At 33.8% G+C, this 23,264-nt stretch overlaps 1 protein-coding gene across 4 annotated transcripts; it reads left to right on the top strand.

Annotated features, from left to right (window-relative positions):
- Positions 1 to 1,212: 1,212 nt before the first annotated feature.
- Positions 1,213 to 21,253, top strand: copz2 (COPI coat complex subunit zeta 2). 4 transcript variants are annotated; one of them, XR_007427228.1, is made up of 10 exons: positions 1,213 to 1,315; positions 4,837 to 4,905; positions 5,026 to 5,110; positions 6,907 to 6,998; positions 10,226 to 10,281; positions 11,733 to 11,810; positions 11,921 to 11,972; positions 12,347 to 12,550; positions 15,261 to 15,299; positions 19,600 to 19,713. XR_007427228.1 is itself a non-coding variant. In XM_022668462.2 (10 exons), exons 1-10 carry the CDS (start codon positions 1,298 to 1,300, stop codon positions 19,645 to 19,647), a joined length of 570 nt encoding a protein of 189 aa, XP_022524183.1. In that variant the 5' UTR covers positions 1,213 to 1,297; the 3' UTR covers positions 19,648 to 21,253. The 4 variants fall into 4 exon arrangements, 2 of the variants coding, with proteins under 2 accessions (XP_022524183.1, XP_022524184.1); XR_007427229.1 differs by lacking the exon at positions 19,600 to 19,713 and adding an exon at positions 16,771 to 16,803; XM_022668462.2 differs by lacking the exon at positions 12,347 to 12,550 and adding an exon at positions 16,771 to 16,803 and having other exon boundaries at positions 19,600 to 21,253.
- Positions 21,254 to 23,264: the final 2,011 nt, after the last annotated feature.

The following is a 23,264-nucleotide window of genomic DNA, read 5'->3' on the forward strand; positions in this document are numbered from 1 at the left end:
TTGTTCCTGTTCGTTTGACCCGGAATAGAAATGCGATAAAATAGGCAGTTTCTATACTGTTATGGAAGGTTGCTAAATAAAAGTGATTGTTTTATATTATATTAATTTTCATTTTTATCACATTAGGCACTAATAAACAGAGATGGCTTTTCAGAGAACAAAGGAAATGAAACAAATCGAGTTATCCTATGATTTTGCACGTTAGGCAGAGAAACTCTTAAGCTCCAGCTCTTAACAAACAACAGACATTATTTAATTATTCTTTAAGTCTTAAAGAATAAGTCTAAAGAATTAAGTATATCAGAGAAAGCAATAGATTTTGCACTATAAGTATAGTCCCTGTCCCATTATAGCATTTATGAAATATAATAGTGAGATGTAATATTTTCTGCCCCTCATAATCTGAATTTTAGGAAAAATTAAAAACAATTTTTATGACAACCTTGCATGCCTCATTGTAGTGGATGTAGATTTGCCATGTAACCTTATATTAAAGATAGATAAATAGCAAGCAGGAAGGCAGACAAACAGACTGACAGACAGACAGATAGATCAGTAGCTAAACAGCAAGGTTTGATTCCTGCAGCCGGCAAAATATGAAACTGAAGCAATCATTAAGCATGAGTTATCCATCAGGAACCCAATAAAGAAAGGAGAGAAAGTAAGAGGAAGAAAGGAAAAACAAGACAGCGGTAAGTGAAAATTTAAACTGGATATTTTACTTCACTTGTTGAAAAAACACAAAAGAGAATTAAAAGAGATTTGACAATTAAAGGAGGAATTTTACTCTCCAAAGCAGATGGTATATCTCGGTTAACGTGCTCCAAATTAGACTGAAATTAATACAAAAAAGTTACAGAGTGAAGATTTTTCTCTTAAAATATAGGTTTGAAATTAAAACTGCTTCTGTACTCGACATATATTATTTCAAAGGAGTTTAAAATTTGTGATAAAAATTACACTGGATAAACTAGGCCTATGAGTTTTTGTACAAATGATATAATAAAAAAAAAATTAATGATGAACGTTACACTGGCGTACGTGTAGCGTTCATATTACAGCCGGGCTTTAGGCCAGAGTTAGGCGCAGCTGCCTCCATTGTGTTTCTATTCAGGATCTGCCTGGCAACAGGAACTAACCGTCGCGTGGAGCCAACATGGCCGCCGGTGGGCTGCAGTTTCCTGCTTCTCTGATTGGCTGGCGAGGCCCCGCCCCTTCATGACTCAGAGGCTTTTACAGGAGCAGCAGGAGTGACAGCTCAAAGCTGTCCACGTCAACACTGAGCAGCAGCAGCGCGATGGAGTCCGGGGCTCTGGTAGGTCTGAGATTTTTCATTTATTACAAACAGTTTATTCATTAAAGATATGTGAATGCGGCTTCAGGCGCGAGCGGCTGGTTTTAGTCCTGTTTTTTTTAGCAGAGAGACGCTGGAGTGTTATTGTGTTTTAGAGGAGCGCGTGCTGTTGTTAGGACTGGGAGAGCTGTTAGCGTGCTAAGTTAAAACACTATTTTAAGCCCCTATAGCCTAGATTACATATGGGACTCTTAATTATGGGGCTGGAATTGCAGGGAATACTAGTTAGCGTCTGTTTAAAAGGGGAAAGTGTAATATATTGTGTTTTATATATTTATATTTGACTTTTTCTTCTTTTCTTCGCAAAAAATGTATATGCATGCAAATGTAACAGATGTTATAGACGTTACTTATCTGAATAGGGCAGGAAAGCAGCCCTGTACAGATTTTGCAGGAATAATAAAACGATATTCTCTGTATTAAGATGCATTTAGCAGCTGCGTGGTTCTTTTTGTTAAGTGCTAGTTGCGTTAAGTTAAACAGCACTAGGCTCACTAACAGTGGGAAGAACTAAAAGTTGCGCTGTCTGCGCGCAGCCAAGTGGGACGTGGATGCCACGTCCTCGATACGTAGCGGTGAGTCCGCATTCACTGGAGGGAGTCTGCGCTGTTTGCGCTGATCGCTTCCACAGGTGGATCCTTTCAGCTCTGGATCTTTTTAACACACTCAGCCTATTATATCATGTGTTTTATCCTATACATACACTATATAATACTGTGTATGTAAATATGCTAGAAATATACATTATGTTGTAAATAGTATATAAACATAATTATAGTTGATATATACATTTTTTGTTGTGTGAATATATAGAAAAATAAATATATGTACTTTAAATATAACTAATCTATACACTCACTGTATGAAAATGTAAATATATGCAAAGGCTCTCTCTCACTCTCTTTCTCTCTCTCACACACACACACACACACACACACACACACACACACACACACACACACACACACACACACACACACACACACCACCTATTTACTTTTTTTCCACTCCCATGTCCAGCCACTGCAGCCCAGCATATATAGCAGCTTTTTCTTTTTTTCTTTGTAACATTATTTTAACATTTTTAAACAATATTTACAAGTTTACAGATTACAATATTGACAGAAATCTATACCAACCCTTTTTTGGGTTCACACTTCAGGTAAATACTTCAGAGCTGGGTGATATTGTAAAAAAATTTATTACGATTTTTAGTTATTGCAAAGCAATGTCAGTTGTTTTATGTGTAATAGGGGTGGGCGATATGGCCCTAAAATAACATCACAATATTTCATGGTATAACTATACTCTTGGAGATATGATAAAACATAAGAAGAAACTACTGCAACAAAATTAAAATTAGATTTTATTATTGCATACAATATGATATGGCACACCCCTTACTGAGATATTTAAAAAAACAATAATTTAATCAGATTTGTAACAGAATCCAGATCCAGAATATCATGAATCTAATATTGCACTCCAAATATCGCCATATATCCAGGACTGAAGTAAAATCAGTCTCTAGTAGATATATAATGGGAAATGAGAACAGCATGGATTTATCTTTTGTTAAAAAACAGCAAAAAAATAGTACCCTAATGTGATAATTAGGGGTGGGTGATATGACACGATATTTCAGAGTATAATATATTCGTTCACGATATTCAAAAAAAATTGTCGATATTATTGCTTACTATAGAATATGGCACACCCCTAATGTGTAACCAGACAGCACCCTTTGAAGTGCTGAGCAAGCTATCGTTTCCTTCACAGTTTATTTTAAAATGTTTTATTATTTTGCGAATAGTAAGCAGCTTCCTTCAACCTTATGTGCAGCTTTTATATTAAATATATGGTGCAAAAATAGTCTGAAACAAAATCACTGCCAGGTTTCTGACAGAAGCAAAGGTCTATCTACTGAGATTCCCTCTGCCAGCTATAATTGCCATTTTAAGACAAGTCATTTTACGCTAATGATAGAATGATAATATAGTGACATAATAGCACAATCGCCCCCTTTTAAAGAACAATGAGCTTTAAATACTTAAGAATATTCAGACTTTGTAATTGGATAGAAACCATTTTAAATATCAGAAACAAATGAAACATAAATAAAACAAAACCACTTTATATAGTTATATGTAAATGTTTAATAGACTTTCCTCATTAAGAAACACATAATAGGCTATATTGAGGTCAGCAAAAATGACTGAGGTCATCATGTCTGTATACTGTATGAAAACTTAATAATGTGTTGATAGTTACTGTGACAGACCTGTGATAACTACAAAGCATTAGCATTTTAACAAAAGAAAAATAGACAAATGCAATATTAAACAAAGACACATATATTATATGTATGATATATACAATGTATGGTGTTGTGGTGCAGCGGATAACACCACTAAGTGCCACGGAGCTACCACGCAATGTGGGAGACTGGGGTTTGGTTCCAGGTCTGGGTGACTACGCTGAGCTACACCAATAAGAGTTGGGCTTTCTTGGACCACCCCTGCAATGCAATTTACCTTGTAGGTTGCCTGAGGATAAGAGCTTTAGCTAAATTCCATAAAAATAATTTAAAAAGCTTAATAATGTACACACTCTGCAACCGTTCTATGGAGATGAGGACCACGGCTAGCTGGAAGTGACTGAATGCTAAAGAAACAGCTAGAGACTTCTTTATATGATACAAATGGGAATTAGCACCTGCTTCTGGCTAAATGTGGGTAAATTTGATCAACCCACAGGCCGCAGTGGTGGGTTAGCAATTTGGACAGAAGAGACAGAGGACATTCAAAGCAGCAAATTCCCAAAATAGCACATTCGTATTATGTGTGGAAGAACAGGTTATAAATAGGTTATGTTACTTTTGTAATTGATAATATGGTACAATTGTGTATTATGTGTAATGTTATCATATCTGTTCATTAGCTAAACCAACTACATAATTACATTACAATAATATAACATAAGTAAAAAAAAAAAGGGTTTAAAACATCCTTTCCCTCAAAGCTCTGTTCTCCTGGCCCAAGTTCTGTGGTACACTCAGACTCTAGATCAGTGGCAGTCAGTGCATAACAGAACTTTGGTCCGGATCAACTCGGTCTGCTGAATGGAAGAAGACATGAAGAAAACCAGGGCCATCCCTTACAGCCACATCTGTCTGCTGTTTAATATTTACATTAAGTGTCTTTTCTTAGGGGTATCTGGATTAGTCATTCCTGTAATTTACATTTCAGGATTGTGTTGATTGTGTTGGTTCTCAGTTTAAAATCATATTACATTTTATTACACATATTACTCATATCAAATGTGCTGGTGTAATACATTTCTGTAAGTTGAAAAACTGATTACCTAAATTAAACATAACTTTAAACATAACTCTAGCTAATAAATTGTACTGTAGTGGTAATTTCAAACTTTTCTAATATTCAGCATTTTAGTAATGCATAATTGTTTTTTTTTGTCAACAGCAACCATCTCTGTACACAGTAAAGGCAATCTTCATCTTGGATAATGATGGAAACAGACTGCTTTCAAAGGTATTGAGAGCATTTACTGCCCTGGTTTCACACTTAAAACTAAATAAATATAATGTTATTCTGATTTATGATCTTTTATATATGTATCAATTTGTATATAATATGAATCTGTGCTTGCAGTACTATGATCCAGAGCTCTACCCCTCTATGAAGGAGCAGAAGAACTTTGAGAAGAATGTCTTCAACAAGACACATAAAACAGATAGTAGGTTCTTCAGGTTTCTGTTTGTCAACCCGTGTATGTGTGTGTGTGTGTGTATAAGTAAGATAATATTGACCCTCAGTTTTATGCAAGACTACATAATACCAAAACAGAATATAGTATTTATATAATGTATTAAGTAAATTTGCTGTTTAGGTTACAGTTAAAAAACACTACACTGTCCAGAACAGGGCACACGTTGAATTAAACTAAATGTTTATTTGTCTGAAATTAAGAAAGTTACTTGTTGGGTATGAAGCTAATGATGAAATTCCTTTATTTTCATTATTTTACAGTGTAAGAAGAATTACTTTAGAGATGCACAGAGTAATTATAGTAAATTAAATTGTTATGCCTGACAATGCAAAAAAAAAAAACACTTGTTTTGTTCCGATTTGGCCCAAATAAATTAATTTTGGTGCATTTCTAGTTTTGCGTGTGGTTAAACCTACAGCTCTGGAGAAAAAATACGAGACCACTTAAAATGATAGGTTTCTTTGATTTTACCTAATTGAAAACCTCTGGAATATAAGCAAAGTTATCCAAAAGCAGTGTGTAAGACTGGTGGAGGAGAAAATGCCAAGATGCATGAAAACTGTGATTAAAAACCAGGGTTATTTTACCAAATATTGATTTCTAAACTTTATGAATATAAACTTGTTTTCTTGCATTATTTGAAAATTCTGAATATTCTGAAAATTCAGCATATGTTTTTTTTTGTTATTTCAGCGATTTCTTATTTTCTTCAAATAAATGCTGTAAATATTTTTATTTGGAATTTGGAAGAAATGTTGTCTATAGAATAAAACAACACACACACACAATTTCAGCCTCAAACAAGGGCAGACAGTATCAGACTGTCATCTTTTAAAAGTATTTTAGTCTGCTCAAAATCTTATAGTGTATGTTTAGCATTATCTGGCTAGGGACAGGCTAAGTTACTAACTACTTACCATGCAAAGATCCCTGAAATTTGCATCTGGACCAATTTATTTTGCAATTTTAACACTGTAAAATATGGAAATAAAACGTAGTATTTGCTAAAATATTAAAGAAATCTGTTATCTTAGTCTGTACATCCTGTACAAGCACAGATCTTTAACGAATCTTCCATTAAGAGCTTTTAAAGGAACATGAAGTGCTTTTTTATGGCAGCCCTCCAATGCATCGTTTTTGACAGCCTTTTTGTTTTTTTTTAAGATAGTAGATATTAATGGTTGTCGTGAGTATGGTTTACCATGTGAATGGCTACTGTCTGTGTCAGTCTCTATGTCATTAGACACTGTAGGCTGTCCCATTCACACTCGTATCTCGGGTTACAATTTAACAAGAGGGCAGGGAACTAGTTCATCTACTCCCAGCTGTTTCTGTCTGTGGTGTGAATGAAACACACAGCGCTCATACAATAGAAAGTTCCCCTCTGCCCCATGGGGTGATACTGTGGGATATTAATACTGCTAACCCACCCTCACATTCCCACCCTTTTTTAAGGTTGTGTCTTGGCTATGATACACGACACACATATATATTTACCTCTCTTTCCCCCTAAAAGAGCTGAAATTGAATATTGAATACCCTATGTTGTGTTGTGAGGCTGTTGCTGATCATGTTTTAAAGCATTATTTTTGGTGATAGACCCTAGGCTTAGTGTGTGTGTGTGTATCTGTTTGTGTGCGTCTGTGTATGTGTGTATGAATGTATATGTGTGTGTGGGTCGGTCGCAGTCTTAAGCTGACCTAAGGATTATGAGATGTTATTCAGTAGCACCCACAGCCTATTCCCTGCATACACTCTTTCAGATGAAATAACCTTCCTGGAGGGCATGACCATCGTCTACAAGAGCAGCATAGACCTGTTCTTCTATGTGGTGGGCAGCGCACAGGAGAATGAGGTGGGTATTTGGTACACAGTGAGTCAGTCTGTAAGCAAAGTGTGTCACATATGTGCCTCATACCGTATACCGTATACCTCATACCTGTATACCGTATTAAATGTATATTTTATTACTGTCTAGTAAAAATGGATCTCCATTTTTTTCTGTTTTTAGTTTTCTCAATAGTTTGAACCCTGTAGTTGCTCAACGTATAATTTATCATAGTTCTTTTATCATTATCTAATATTTTAAGTTGGCTGAAATCAATATATTTTGTGGAGGTAATTGAAAAATGTGTGCTAGACTTGCCAACTAAAAATGAGTTAAAATGAGTCAAAGCTAGATGATAACTTGAACCCATTAAGTTTGTTCAACTTAACTGAGTTTTGCTCACACAACAATAAGTTAAACTAACTCAACACGTTTGTTCAAGCACTGTAGGTTTTAAGAATTTGGTTTGTTTGTTTTTTTTAAAAAGAGCATACTGGCATTTTCAACATATTTCACCTTTTGTTTGTCAACTGAAAGAAGTAATTTGCTCTAACAACCCACTACAGTGAGGTCTGGCAACTTTCCAACATTTTAACACATGCCTGGGATAAGGTAACTTTCGGCAACAGACAACATATAGATGGAAGTTAAGGGAGAGGCCACAACTAATATGCAAATATATGGTGCCAGGAGCCTATGAGAAAGCTAAATGAACCAGCTCTGATTAAATACCATGGCACATGTGCATTATACTAAAAGATGGTTGAAATTACTTTTTTTTGGGCTCAACAATAACATTTTTTAAGTTTTCAGGTTGAAGTTCTCCGGTTAATTTACTCAACTTGAATATATTAGTTCTCCTGACTAAAACACAAAATCACTTTTTAGAGTGTGCTCTATACACTGCTGAAATATAAATTTAATTGCGCTGTGTTTTAATTACTTGGAAAAAAACTTTATTTTACATTACCTTACATTCAAAATAATGAAGAGCCTTAAATTAAGTCAAGTAATTTTATACTACTTATTCTACATTCTACTTCTTGTTTTTGAGTGAAACAGAGTTACAAGGGGAACAGGTGAATTTATCCCCCTAAAAATTGGGACAATGAATCAAGGTTTTGATATTTGCCAATAAACAATAAATAAATAGCACATCTTATTTACCAGGCTTCTAACGGTGGCCCATACGTGATCCTACCGGACTGATGTAAAAGCAGTGGAGCACTAAAGTTCAGCAACCTAGCTTCTTGGTAACTAGTTGACTTTAGGGTGTCATGTGTCTTCAGAAATGGGGCAGGTGGTACAGCAATTAATTGTCCTTTGCCTTATTGCTCTGTGATGGGGAGCTAAAAAGAGATTTTATTAGCTTTATTTATTAGCTTAAATGCTACAGCCTCTGCCGACTGTTACACCATTTAAGGCAGAATGGGAAAGTTAGCCAGGTAGTTACTTAAACAAACTACTTAATACTATTTATTTTACTTTTGTTATGAAAAAAATTCAATAAAACATAAAAACTACACGTTAAACTATGGTAATATAGAGGTTATTGTAATTTTTAACATGTAAAATACTTACATTTGAAGGTTTCTTTGGTTGGCTTGTGCCGCCATCCTACCAGTAATTTTCATAGCTTTCTGTTGGGAGTGTGCCTCTGTAAAATCTCAGTTTAAAGGGACATGTACCACTAGACACTCAACCAAGTATGTTTTCTCAGGTGCCATTTGATCAGTAGTGTGTATATATATATATATATATATATATATATATATATATATATATATATATATATATATATATATATATATATATATATATATATATTACTCTCAAACATGGGGATCTCAGACAATGTGCTGTCATGGTTTAGATCATACCTCACTTGGCGCTCGTTCAAGGTGTCGTGGCAAGGACAGCTGTCCTCAGCCCACTCCCTGTCCACTGGGGTTCCCCAGGGTTCTGTACTGGGTCCCCTTCTCTTCTCAATATACACTGCCTCTCTTGGTCAGATTATCCACTGACATGGCTTTTCCTACCATTGCTTTGCTGATGACACCCAGCTATACCTTTCATTCTCACCTGAAGATCACTCAATCTCTGCATGGATATCGTCGTGTCTCTCTGACATATCCTCTTGGATGAAGGAGCATCACCTTCAATTAAATCTCTCAAAGACTGAACTTTTGGTCATACCAGCAAAACCATCTTTTCAACACAACCTCTCTATAAGCATCGACTCTCTCTCTCCCTCAACGACAAAGGTTGCTAGGAACCTGGGTGTTATGGTTGATGACCAACTCTCCTTCACGCACCATGTGGCCTCAGTTGCTCGATCCTGCCACTTCGCGCTTTATAACATCAGGAAAATTAGACAGTTTCTGACGCAACAGGCCACCCAACTCCTGGTACAAGCAGTCGTCATCTCACGCCTCGACTACTGCAATGCCCTGCTAACTGGCCTCCCGGCCTGCGTAGTAAAACCACTCCAAATTATCCAGAATGCAGCAGCACGTCTGGTCTTCAACCAACCAAAACGGGCACACGTCACCCCGCTGCTCATTGAGCTCCACTGGCTACCAGTTGATGCTCGCATCAAATTCAAAACTCTTACAATCGCCTACAAGGTGATGACAGAACAGCTCCTTCCTACCTGCACTCACTCCTGAAGGCTTACGCTACCTCCCATCCGCTGCGCTCCTCCAATGAACGTCGCCTCGCTTTGCCAAACATTCACTCAAAGCAATCCAAACTGTTCTCATACAGAGTTCCCCAATGGTGGAACAAACTACCTTCCACTACCAGATCAGGAGAATCTCTCGCTATCTTTAATAAACTCCTGAAGACAGAGCTCTTCAAAGAGCACCTACTCTCCTAACACCTCTAACACACTAACTACTACTAACCCCATTTCCTTCTTCCCCTCCTTCACTTCTCTATCCCTTTATTCCCTTTGACCTCCTTTAAGCCCTATCTAAAGATGGGTTATCTTAATTCCTATTACTTTTGTACTTCATTATTGTAAGTCGCTTTGGACAAAAGCGTCTGCCAAATGTAATGTAATATATATATATGTATATATATATATATATATATATATATATATATATATACATATATATATATATATATACATATATATATATATATATGTATATATATATATATATATATATATATATAAACATAATTAAAAACAGTAACAGGAGATTAAATGAAGCGTAAAAAAGTCTGACATGTCTCTTTCTCCACAGCTGATGTTGATGGCGGTACTGAACTGTCTGTTTGAGTCACTCAATCAGATCCTGAGGTGTGTTCACTTTAAACACGCAGTTCTCTTTACACACAAACTAGTAAAACCAGAATTTACCAGAAGGAAACACATACAGGTTTAAACTAACATTTTAATGACTTCACAGTTGAATACGTTCTGCTGTTATGCATTCATGTAGTAATGAATAGAAATATTACAAACTAGTGACTGGAACGTATTTTTGTTTGATGGTTGAGTCAATATATGACATTTTAGAGAACAGCAAACAGCTAAAAATAACATATCCACAGACCAGGAAATACAACATAGAGAGACTAGCCCAGTCGTATTACTGTTTTACAGTATAGCAGTGTGTGTAATTTATACCTGGGTGGGGATCGAACCTCTTTCTTTTATTCTCCTGTGTGTGGAAAGAGCATGTTAATCACTGCTTTAGCCTTAAGGCCTCAGCAAACATCCTGCAGAGTTTCATGACAAGTGGAAAAAGATTAGCACAGCTCTAGCTAAGATGTGCAAGTATAAAAAATTAGTTTTTCTACAATTTTATCATATAGTTTGCTGAAGTCAGGTAAAATTCTAAGGCCTTTAGTCTATAGTCAGAAGCAGGATTAAGTAGTTTTTCATTTTAGCAATTTTTAAGATCAACAATAAGCTTAACATATTACATGTATTAATAGCTAATAATAATTAAGTATTGATAGTGAACTTGGCCTTTATAAGTGATACTATTCTGAAAACCAAAAATGATGATACATATAGCAAATAAATATTTTTAGACTATATAGATGTCACTTACATTCTACAGCTATTTATTTTTAGTTAATACGTTTTTTTACAACTTCTACAACAGCAGTATTCATTTGAATATAGGAATGCACATAATACTTTTCTGAATTTATTTTTCTTCAAACATGATCCTTCGGCCAAATTAGTAAAAAAAAACAAAAAAAAAAAACTGTAGTAATATTTAAGTGCTACTTTTAACGGATAAATGTAAGGACAGTGTTTAAAATTCATTTTTATTTTTTACTCGCGTAAAGGATACACAGGTCTAGCTGAGCTGGCTGCCTTTCTCTGTGTAGATTTCATAGTAAATTATTTACTAGAATAGCACTACTAATTAATTTCATGATTAGAATAACACTGCTGGGTTAAATTAATGATTAAAATAGCCCTGCTGAGGGAAATGTATTGTGCTTTGTTGAAATGACTGCTGGGATGTTAAAAAGGTTCAGTTTTAAAGTAATATGTGTAAATTGTAGTTTTATAGTATTTTTTTTTTATTTGAAAAGCAAGACAAGTCTTACACTTATGATATGATATTTTATTTATTCAATCGTAAAAAAGAACATGTTCGGTACTCGATAGTAAGCTTTACAGCCAATAATTAATTTAGTTTTATTTTATATTACTTTAAACAGTGGATTGTGAATTCTGATTCCAAACATTAACACAACTGAACAAGCTTTCATTCTGTTTTCCTCCAGGAAAAACGTGGAGAGGCGAAGTCTGCTGGATAATATGGACGGAGTCTTTCTGGTGGTGGATGAGATTGTTGATGGAGGGTGAGAGCTTTAGCGTGAACAAGGGACAATAGATAATCACCTTAACTGCTATGTATGGCTACTTGTGGCTTGATGATGCTTTCTTAAGCATTGCTGATCTTGGTTGGCAGGGTGATCCTGGAGAGCGACCCTCAGCAGGTAGTGGAGAAGGTCAACTTCAAGGTAAGAGCATAAACACACAGTGAGGAAAACTTTACCAGCCGCTGCAGGCTGTGTGTGTGTGTTCTCTGATGATAGAAGTGGACAGTTCCTGCTGAGTTCAGACTAGCTAGTGGTTCGTTCTGCTTCTATTTGGGGAATCTGGTTCAGATCTGTGCAGCATGTGGAAATGGAGAAGATGGTTTTAAGGGTTGGTTTGATTTCTGTTGGAGGGAATGTTAACAGGGGAGGGGAAAAGCTGCTTTAGCATGATCGTGCTGCAAGCATGACTTTATTAATTTAGAAAGCTTTACAGCTTTTATCTTAGCATTCTCTAGATATATACACACACACATACAGTCTCACATGGCTAAATATTCACTCCTCTACCCTGTCAGTTTGTGTCGGAGCAGGCCTTTGGCTTTGTCCTGTTCGATTACATCACTGGTAACACGGAGGGCCAGGGCCAGAGCCAGCTTTTATAACTCTCAGAGACCCTTCTCCTCTCCTCCTCCTACTAACACTGAAAGAGAGAGAGAGAGCAAAAGAACGAGAGAGGGATGAAGAGGAGAGAGAGGAGGAGGGAGAGAGGATATGGTCAGGTAACTGCATGGTGTGGACAGGTGTGCTTAGCTACCCTCTGAAGTAGTGCTGTGCGATATGACGATAAATAATGTGGGGATGATAGAAAAGTGACGCTATCGTTTCTACAGTAATTTCATCAATTATTCATGCAAATATATAAAGTAGGCTACGATGAAATGTATTGACGTGGTCACTTTGCATAAACTCAGTTTATATAAGTGATAATAAAGTAATCTTCGCAAAAAAGCTTCATAATGTGGTTTTGCGACATGTTCTTTTGTCTACCTCATCTGTTTTCATTTTATACATATATATTGCTGCACTAAAATGTAGTAATTCTCATTTGTGAAAGTTTGGTTTAATGTCACTTTGAAATAAATTTGGAAAAAAGTAAGCAATTATATTATTTTGTCATATTTTTCTAATAATAACTGAAAACATACTTAAATGTGATATATCATGATATATATCGTTATCGTGATATAAAAAATTCCATACCGTAATATATGATTTTTCCCATATCGCCCAGCACTACTCTGAAGCAGGAACTGCACTTTACAGCAAGTCACTGAAGCGCATTGTTGTGTAGGCAGCCACTGTGGTATGGAGTCAAACTGGGGTCTTTAATGCTAACAAGAAAATAAGACTATTACAAAAAAGTTGCAAAAATAATCAGATATTGCAAACAAAGAAGAGAACATAAGAACATACTTTTTCACTTGCAATATTTTTTTAGGATTAATCTTTTGCAAAACTACTTTTTCTTTGCGTTTTTTTTTGCTTTGCGTTCCTTTTTTCTTTTTACAATACTTTCCCTCCTTTGCGTTCCTCTGTTTTGTTTGCGAGTCTATTTTGACCCCTTTTTGACAGAGGAGCGTGGGGAGAATTCAAGTCATCAGCTGAAGCCACTGGCACCCTATATGTAATGCTGCAGGTGCTAACCAGGCTGAACAACAGCTCATTCTAGTTCATAAGTAAATGCTAATAATTTATTTTACATACACCTAATAATTGAATTATATAATATTGTTGTTTTATTAGTAGCTGGTAAATTGAAAAACAGACTGAATTTGGCTGCAGTTACAGGGAAATGAAATAGAATAATACAGTAAAAAAGTATAATAATAATTAAAAAAATACTCATACCAGAATGTGATATATTGCAATTAAAAATAGAGAGACATAAAGCTAAATGCATATGTGCAGTGTGTATATAAAGTTGTCCTAATTTATAATGGACTACAATTTGACTCCATAGTACGGAGGCATACATGCAACTTAACCTTGGGAAAAATTAACCCTAAATTAAAACCAGACATAACTTTTTAACTACTTTGGTTTGATCTACAAATTAAGACCCCCCATGAAAACCTTTGTCCTTTTTTAACATATTGAAACATATGCAACATATCGTAGCTGTCCAATGAAAAACGTGTTTTTACAGGAGAGAGATAAAACCTTCTTAACTTTCAATGAAAGTCAATGTAAAAAGAGTTAATTTCAGGTAAGTTTAAAATAAATCCATTGGTCAAATTATCATTGGAAAATTTGACACAGAATAAGGGTCAGTTTGTGTGTTCAAATTATGTGATAAACTAAAAATGGACAAAAATACTTATACTTTATCATTGGACAGCAACGATATGCATCTCCTTCTTTCTGAAGACCTGAGAGCTGTTTGGATATCAGTTTGATGATTTTAACACTCTTCACTTCATCCATCAAGAGCAAACCAAACTGTATGTCTGAGGATTGAATAAGAAAGGCTCCTTCAAAATTCTTTTACTTTAACCATTTTCTAGTCAACTGTGACTAATCTGCTGCACCTGATTTTGATTAGTCACAATTTATAAAGTAATAAATGTGTGGGTTTCCTAACTTTTTACTCACAACAACATTTGCGTTTCCATTACATTTTACAAAGACATTTTTAGACAATTTGATTATTTTTTATTTCAATATGTTGAAAACACATTGATGTATACACTGATATGCCCCATTTCATGGGACAGTAGTTTTGCAATGTTCCATGAATGTGCTGCACTGACGTGTGCTATATGTGGACTCTTAATTTTTTTTATTGTGTTTAAAAAATTTAAACTGAAAAAAATAATAATAAAAAAAAAAAAATATATATATATATATATATATATATATATATATATATATATTCTACAGTATTGCACAATTATTCACATGTACATATTGCAATATATATATATATTTTTTTTTAGATGTTAAGATAACATAATATGTCAGAACAAATAGTCCAACAGCCAAATTCCAAATACAAACCCCAGTAATATAATTTTACCAATTTCACACTTTTAATAGAAACACATTTGATAGCATCACATGACATACACTGTTATATGTCCAAATGTGTGTGGACAACACACCTAACAAATACAGTCATCTACTTTAAGTTGTATTCATTGCTGACACAGATTGGCATCGTGCTTATTGCACAGTGCCAGGGGCAGTAGAATGTTCTGTGGAATAATGATGCTCCATCCAGTTGGATGAGAGAGGATGAGTTTCTATATCATCTGTTTTTGTTTACTTCTACTTATCTCACAGTATGAACTACTTTATTAGTGCTTGGTGTGTGTTTGTTGTTGTTTTTTTATTGTTATACAGGTTCTCAGGTGCATTTTTTGTGTATTTATTGTGTGGATGTTACTCTGAGCTGGAGTTTATATATTTAAAGCTAATCTTCCGTTTCAGGCTGATGACAACCCTCTATCAGAGCAGAGTGTGGCCCAGGTGAGATTAATCCTCCTATATACACACAAATCAACAGCTCGTCCTCTGTCCTCTAAACACGCCATACTTAATAACCAGAGATGGTGTGATTCTGATAAGAATATCATATCATGCATTTGCCTAGAAAGCTGTGCTTCATAGAGCTTGATACTAAATGCTTTTACTTGCACTTCACAATCAGTTGCTGGAAAAAATAAAGGCAAATTTATTTTTTCATTAATCAGAATAAATGTTTTCACCTAAACTTTGGTTCAGATGATAGGAATTGACACGAGAAGGTCAATAATCAGATTTTTGATACAAATACTATTGCAACAGCCAATAAACTGTAAACATCATGTAAAGCCCAAACATTAGGCCATGTTTTTTAACACATACAGCTGCAATATGAATATACAGCTCTGGAAAAAAAAATTTACCAAATAAAAATTATGGGTTTCTTTGATTTTACCAAATTGAAAACCTCTGGAATATAATCAAGAGGAAGGTGGATGATCACAAGCCATCAAACCATGCTGAACTGCTTGAATTCCTGCACCAAGAGTGGAATTAAGTTATCCAAAAGCAGTGTGTAAGACTGGTGGAGGAGAACATGCAAAGATGCAATAAAACAGGGTTATTCCACCAAATATTAGTTTTTAAACTCTTAAAACGTTATGAATATAAACTTGGTTTCTTTGCATTATTTGAGGTCTGAAAGTTCTGCATTTTTTTTTTATTTCAGCCATTTTTTTTTATCTAAATAAAAATATTTTTATTTGAAATTCAGAAGAAATGTTGTCTGTAGTTTGTAGAATAAAACAACATGTTCATTTACTTAAACATATACCTATAAATAGCAAAATAGAGAAAAAAAGAAAAGAAAAACTGATTCAGAATTTAAGTGGTCTCTTATTTTTGCCAGAGCTGTATATCAGCTAGAAGATAAAGATGATTGGATTATTCCAGTTTTATAATTTCTCTGAAAGTGTTACCACAGTCTGTTTTTATGCTTGTGCAGATAGAGAAATCTCAAAGAGAATGCTCTGGTTAATAATATACATACACTGAGAAACCTGATGACTAAAATCCAGCTCTCTTTATCAGATTTCTTAATTGAATTTTTAAAAAGAAAGGGTGTGCTGTTTACATGTCTACCTGTCTGAATAATCAGAAAACTGCAAAAATACATTTATCATCAGATTATGAAGTGCATGCAAACACACTCGCATCATCTTTAACCAAAAGCCATTTTCCGCTCTTCCAGCTAAACTCTGATATAAACTCTGCTTCTTGCAAAGCTGAGCTTAATTACTAAAAAGTATTGCCTAAATAACAATTATTCCTATCCTAAAGGAAATATATCATGCATCTCAGCACTGATGCATAGCACCACTCTGAAACTAACATTTTCAGCAATGTTAGCTGTGCCTTTTTTGTCTGATCTGAGAGCTTCATACTAACCCTGCTCTGTAACCCTCACCCCACATAGCATATCACTGAGAAACTGGCTCTCACCACTAATGTAAGTCTGCTTACACACTCACTCTCTCTCGCACACACCTACACACACAGACAGCATTTTAGCAGTTTTCTAGCATGAGAAAACCCATAAACCCTCCTGTTTGCATGTCTGCATGTGTTTGCATACAGCACTATGCATAGGTTTTGGGCACCTAAACACATTACTCAATAAAAGTCTGCTGAAACAACACCATATATTATTTTAACAGATTGCAAATAAATATATAAATACCTTTAACAAATAACAAGAATTTCACATTTTTAAGAAAGTAGTTAAGATCCTTTAAGCTAATCTGAGGAGAAAAGTTTAGGCAGCATGTGGTTTAGTTTCAGCACCACCTCACCTTATTTAACATCATTAAGCACTGATTTATCAAACCAGGAGTTCAAATGATCAGAACTATAAAAGATACTAGATTTAAGTCATACTACTAGTGTATCTCAAAAAATGTGTATATCATTAAAAAGTCACTTTATTCCAGTAATTCAGTTCATAATGTGAAACTCATATATTATATAGCTGTATTACACACAGTGATCTATTTTAATAATTTATTTATTTTATTGTTGATGATTATGGCTTACAGCTAATGGAAACCCAAAAATCAGTGTCTCAGAAAATGAGAAAATCAAGTGTTTTCCCGGAAAATGTTACAGCACTTCATGCTTCCCTCTGTTGACATCTTTTATGGAGATGTGGATTTAATTTTTCAGCAGGACTTGGCACACTGCCCACACTGCCAAAAGTACCAATTGGTCTTTTATAATATTTTAATTTTTGTGTTTTCATTGGCTGTAACCCATAATCATCCACAATAAAAGAAATAAACACTTAAAATAGATCACTCTGTATGTAATACATCTTTATACTATATGAGTTTCACATTGAAGTGAATTACTGAAATAATGTACGTTTTTAACGATATTCAAAGTTTAAGATGCACTAGTATCAACATCAATGCAGTTAAACTGAGCAAACAGTAGAGCATAGCACGTTATAAACAGAAATAATCTTGAGTAAAATTTGAACTGCAATAGTTACATTTCCACAGTGTATAAGAACCTTTTTGTTGCCCTTTTACCAATTTCTAGAAATTCTGAGTGAATACATGAACAGTAGCCCTCACATAATGTACATTGTTGGTCTGATAAAGGCAATAGTCAACATAACTGCTGTAAATAAGTATTAATATTAAACTGTTATGTTAATTGAAGTTAGTTTGGATTACTGGATCAACTGAATCGTGGTCTTCAGGCGCCCCCTGGTGTTTAAAAAGTATAGCATTTTAATTACGTTACCTCAGGGCCCTTTTAACATGTTGCAGCTGCAGCTTTTTATCATCACTACACTGTTTCAGTTGAACATTCTCTCTACAAATAAACAAAATAGAATGTTATCATTTTTTTTTATAGATCAATGACATCAGCCAGTTTAAGATTATTTTAGGGAATTGACTTCTCTCTAATCGCCCCCTGGTGGCTGACATGTAGTATTTTCCGCTTTTACAAATTATTACTACGTTTCCACCTTTTTAGTTAAATTCTATTTGTGTAAATTGTATAAAATGTGGTAGTTCTTATTAATTTGGCATTATCCAGTTTAAGGTTACTTGAGAAAATTACTTGTAACACTATTGAAGTGGAGTCAGTCTCCACGCGCCCCCTGGTGCCTGAAACGTTGAATTTTCACTGAAGTTAAAAATGATTACTACATATTTCCATCTTTTTATTTAAATATTAAGCTGTGAGCTTTTTAATACAATTTGTAGTCTTTATTATAAATCTCTCAAATCATCTGGATTGAGATTACTGACTAAATTATTTTAATTTTATTTAGTTGCAGACTCCAAGCGCCCTCTGGTGGTTGAAACATCACATTTTTAATGCCGTTAACTCCGGACTAATATATATATATATATATATTGCTGCACAATATCATCCTTTTAGTTGAACAATACTGGTGCTATGTATTTGATTTAAATAAATGTTTAAATGTATTCAATGTATATACATTTATACATATATCTCTGTTAATTGTCAGTATAGTGCAGTATAGTATAGTATATCTTCAAAATAGTACCTTTAAAAGAGAAAGAAATAACTTTAAATAGAATTTTATAATATTACAATTATACAAAATGAATGTGTGTATATACAGCTCTGGAAAAAATAAAAGACCATTCAAAAATTAGTTTTTATGAGTGTTTTTTTTTTTTTAGAGTTTTTTATGAGTTTTCTGTTCTGGAATATAATCAAGAGGAAGGTGTATGATCCAAGCCATCAAACCAAGCTGAACTGCTTGCATTTTTGCAGCAGGAGTGTCATAAAGTTATCCAAAGGCAGTGTGTAAGACTGGTGGAGGAGAACATGCCAAGATGCATGAAGACTGTGATTAAAAAACAGGGTTATTCCACCATATAAAAAAAACTTTATGAATATGAACTTGTTTTCTTTACATTATTTGTTGTCTGAAAGCTCTCATTTTCTGCAAATGAAATGCTCTAAATGAGAATATTTTTGTTTGGAATTTGGAATGTTGTCTATAGTGTATAAAATAAAACAATAATGTTAATTTTACTCAAATATATACCTATGAATAGCAAAATCAGAGAAACTGATTCTGAAATTAAAGTGATATCTTAATTTTTTTTACAGAGCTGTGTATATATGTATGTGTTTAAGTTTTGGCTACAAAATGTTTTTTTTTTTTTTTTTTTTTTTTTTTTTACTAAAATCTAAATTGCATATTTAACCTTACCTAAGTCTAATTTTATTATATTTCATTATTGTTTTCCAGGTGTTACAATCTGCAAAGGAGCAAATCAAGTGGTCAATACTGAAATAATCTCTGTTGCCAAGAGTCTGGAGTTGTAAATGTTCTGAAGGCATTGAGGAAAGCAGTTGTATTTAAGCTATGCAGCTTTATGTGTGTTTTTTTAGGCTAATTAATTGTGGAATTTGTTGTTGGTGTAGATTTTGTTTTGTTTTTAAGCCATTTAAAATGAAATCCTTTGTTAAACAGAATTCAATGTTTGGAAACTAAAGAGAAAGCTCACACAATTTGAGCTTCAGGGCAATTTAAGTCTGTTAAAAGTTGTGGTCAGTAAAGGCTGATCTGGTTTGCACTGAATATTTTTACCACGCCTGCTTGAATCTGCCCTAGATAACAGACTAGAGGTTTATTCAGCTGTAAAGACTTGTACTCATGTCTGCATGGCCTTTGTGTCAAACTCCATGTAAAATCCATGTATTTATTATTTTTAATTAAGTGTAATTAGAACTAGGGCCACTTTTGGCTGGTGATGCATTTGGTGTATTTTAAATCTGAGATAGATAAGTGTAAATGCACTACAAATTACACTTTGTAGGTTTAACTTTGTACTGACTATAGCCTATTTAAAATTAGATGCAGTTCAACAAGTGGCAGTGTGTTACACTTTGTTACGTATAGGCCTATTATCAGGCCCTGTCAAAATGCTACAGCATATAAATGCTACAACACTGCTTCAGCTGAAATAAAGTCATGGTAACAGTTTACAATAAGGTGCATCAATTTAACAGATACGTACTCAAATAAATAATAATCTGTCTATCATTATTAAACATTTCTACATTGTATTGCTGCTTAGGAATGTTGTAAGTAATAAAATATTGAGACAAAATTTAAGACAAAACATTTTAATGATGTATAATGTCCTAACTAGTGTCAGTAAATAATAAGTTGAGACATTATTTCATATGCACCCTTATTGTAAAGTGTTACCACAGTCATTAAGTCATTACCAAAGAGGGTAAATAAAAGCTACCTTGGTTGACTTGGTCAACTGGAGGATTAAAGAGAACCAGCCTAATGTTTTTTTTTCCCTGTAGGCTAATTTAACCCATTCATGTTAAACATATATATATAATATAATAAAGAAAAATGCAAGTGAATTCTTACTATTCTTATAGTTAAATGTTGAGAATCTAACACACTTATAATTATTTCATTTATAATTACATGTAATTTGCACACCCTTGGGATTTTTTAAAGGATTTTATTAAAAATAAATACATATTAACGTTGCTCCGAGGCAAGATCCCATAACAATTGGATCATATTGTCAATATTTGTACATAAATGGGTGAATAAGTTTGTTAGGAATTTAAGAACTGTACATTCACACTACATGATGCCTCTTGGTCATATGTATTAATGTAGCCTATTTCTAATAAAAAATGTTATATAAACTGACGCAAATAATAATTATGAGACCCGTAGCCTTACTATAGTCGCGTTTTACTGCGACACGAGCAGTAATACGTTCATATTAAGACATTTACCTAAAATCGTTTTGTTTTAGTGTTGTTTTGCTTCCGTTAATAAGAATAAAACATGTTTGAACTTGTTCCTTTATGTACGTAAAAGGCATTACTGTCACTGGATGTTAATAAATATTATTTTGGTATGATATCTGTTCTGCAGTGTCTTTATTTCCGTCTCAAATCCCATTGGTAGGTGCGCATCAGGAACGGACCAATCGCTGCAGCTGATTCTACATATTCTTTACGTTTCTCTGCGCTATTAATATTAATGTATGCAGAGGGCGTGGCCGGCCCTGCTATTGGTCACCGTAAATAATATGAGTGACGTCAGCTCGACTCCGCCCAGGTTTTTAGACCAATAGCGGCTTTGTGTAAAAATGACTGGCTGTCCTTCATGTGGGAGGATCTTTACCCTTCAAACCAGAGACCCCAAAACAGAAGCACAGCGTTTTAACACCAAACCCAAATTGTTATTAACGTCTAGAGCTCGTTAATACGATATTATGAACAAGTATTAACAATGACCTAAATATAAAAATAAAAATAATTGGAACATCTTGTGACAACCTAATATTAACCTAACGACCGCAAACTTGTTAAAACAAAAAAAACTTTAACCTTAAAGTTGAAATTATAAAATATTTTGTTCTGAATAATAGTTAAAATAAAAGTTCAAATAATTATATAATTATTTTGTTCTGAATAACAGTTAAAATAAAAGTTCAAATAATTATATAATTATTTTGTTCTGAATAACAGTTAAAATAAAAGTTTAAATAATTATATAATTATTTTGTTCTGGGAAAAAACCCGCATTTTTATGACCACGCATTAGGTTAAATGGCGTCTGCTTCTTCGGTTTATAACATCATTAAACTAAATGTCTTTTTGTTTTAGATTTATTTAGTTTATTAAGTGTGTGCAAACACAACATTTCAGAGTATGTAGACTGCCGCTTCACTGACATTTTCATGCCCGGGAAATGTAGTTAAATTACTTATAACGTCCCATATTTAGTACACGTTAACAAAGTAATTATCAACATCTATCAAAACCGTCATCTTAGTAAAGAAAATATTTTTATTATTATTAATACTCGTTATAGTGTTTTTACATTTTAATTGAAAGTTTATTAACTCAGTTATTAAATAATACTCAATACAAATGCTACAAATAGCTACATGTAAAAAATGAGCTTAAATGTGTCTGGTTGATGATGCAGCACTACAGTCGATGGCATCACATTTAAGTCAAAAATTTATAAAATAGTAATTTATCTAAGATATCCAATAATCGGTTGTTTTTAGCCTATTTCTTGCCATTCTTTAGTTCCTTTTTTGCCTTTCACTTTTTTGCTACATAAGAGGAACTGATAGCATAAAAAATATGCTTTTTAGAACAATTTTGTCAAACTTTCGAGATATTAGATCATTTTTAGGTCATTTTTTAACAAGCCAAAGGCGTCAGTGACACAGAAACCCGCCCCAGATCAAATAGAAGAAACATTGGGAGGAGCCAATATTCGGAAGCGGAACCCATTCTTCCTTAAAACGCACATTATAGCATATATGTATGTACTGCTACACTGTAAAACGATAATTGTTTATATGTTTATAAAAGTTTATATTTTAAAAAAAACTAGTTTTGTTCAACTTAATCGGGTAACAGTGTGTAACATACAAGTATTTTTCAATTCACTTTTAAATGTGAAAAAACTTCTATAGCTATTTTCTATTATAATTGTAGAAAATACTTAATAATTCACCCCTTACTTAGAGATTCTCGTTTAGGAATATGAGGTAAAAATGGGCTTATTTGGTTACAAGTAGCCCCATCTAGTGGCCAAATGCAGTTTTACCACAAACTCAGAAAAAAAATTATTTGATTTGAAAGGCGGACTTAAATGCGTGTAAATACGGTTAACTGATTAAAAAAAAATCTTATAACTTTTATTTACTTTTTTAGTCCAGGTTATCATTAATCTGAAATATGCATGTGGATACCCATGACTTATATGTAGTTACTAAAACTTGCATATATAATCTCAGCAACAAACAAGCAAAATCCGGTGCATTTTCTCTTTTTGCGAAAGATTGTTTTCTTCATTTTTTTTTATTAGTTCTTAGACACGCGCATAATAATCTATATAGAACAATC

Source organism: Astyanax mexicanus, chromosome 19 (genome assembly GCF_023375975.1).
Source record: "Astyanax mexicanus isolate ESR-SI-001 chromosome 19, AstMex3_surface, whole genome shotgun sequence".
Taxonomy (NCBI): domain Eukaryota; kingdom Metazoa; phylum Chordata; class Actinopteri; order Characiformes; family Acestrorhamphidae; genus Astyanax; species Astyanax mexicanus.

Coding starts and splice junctions, on each gene's coding strand:
- copz2 (XM_022668462.2), top strand. Junction 4,906..5,025: donor GAAACAGACTGCTTTCAAAG/GTATTGAGAGCA, acceptor CTGTGCTTGCAG/TACTATGATCCAGAGCTCTA. Junction 10,282..11,732: donor TCACTCAATCAGATCCTGAG/GTGTGTTCACTT, acceptor GTTTTCCTCCAG/GAAAAACGTGGAGAGGCGAA.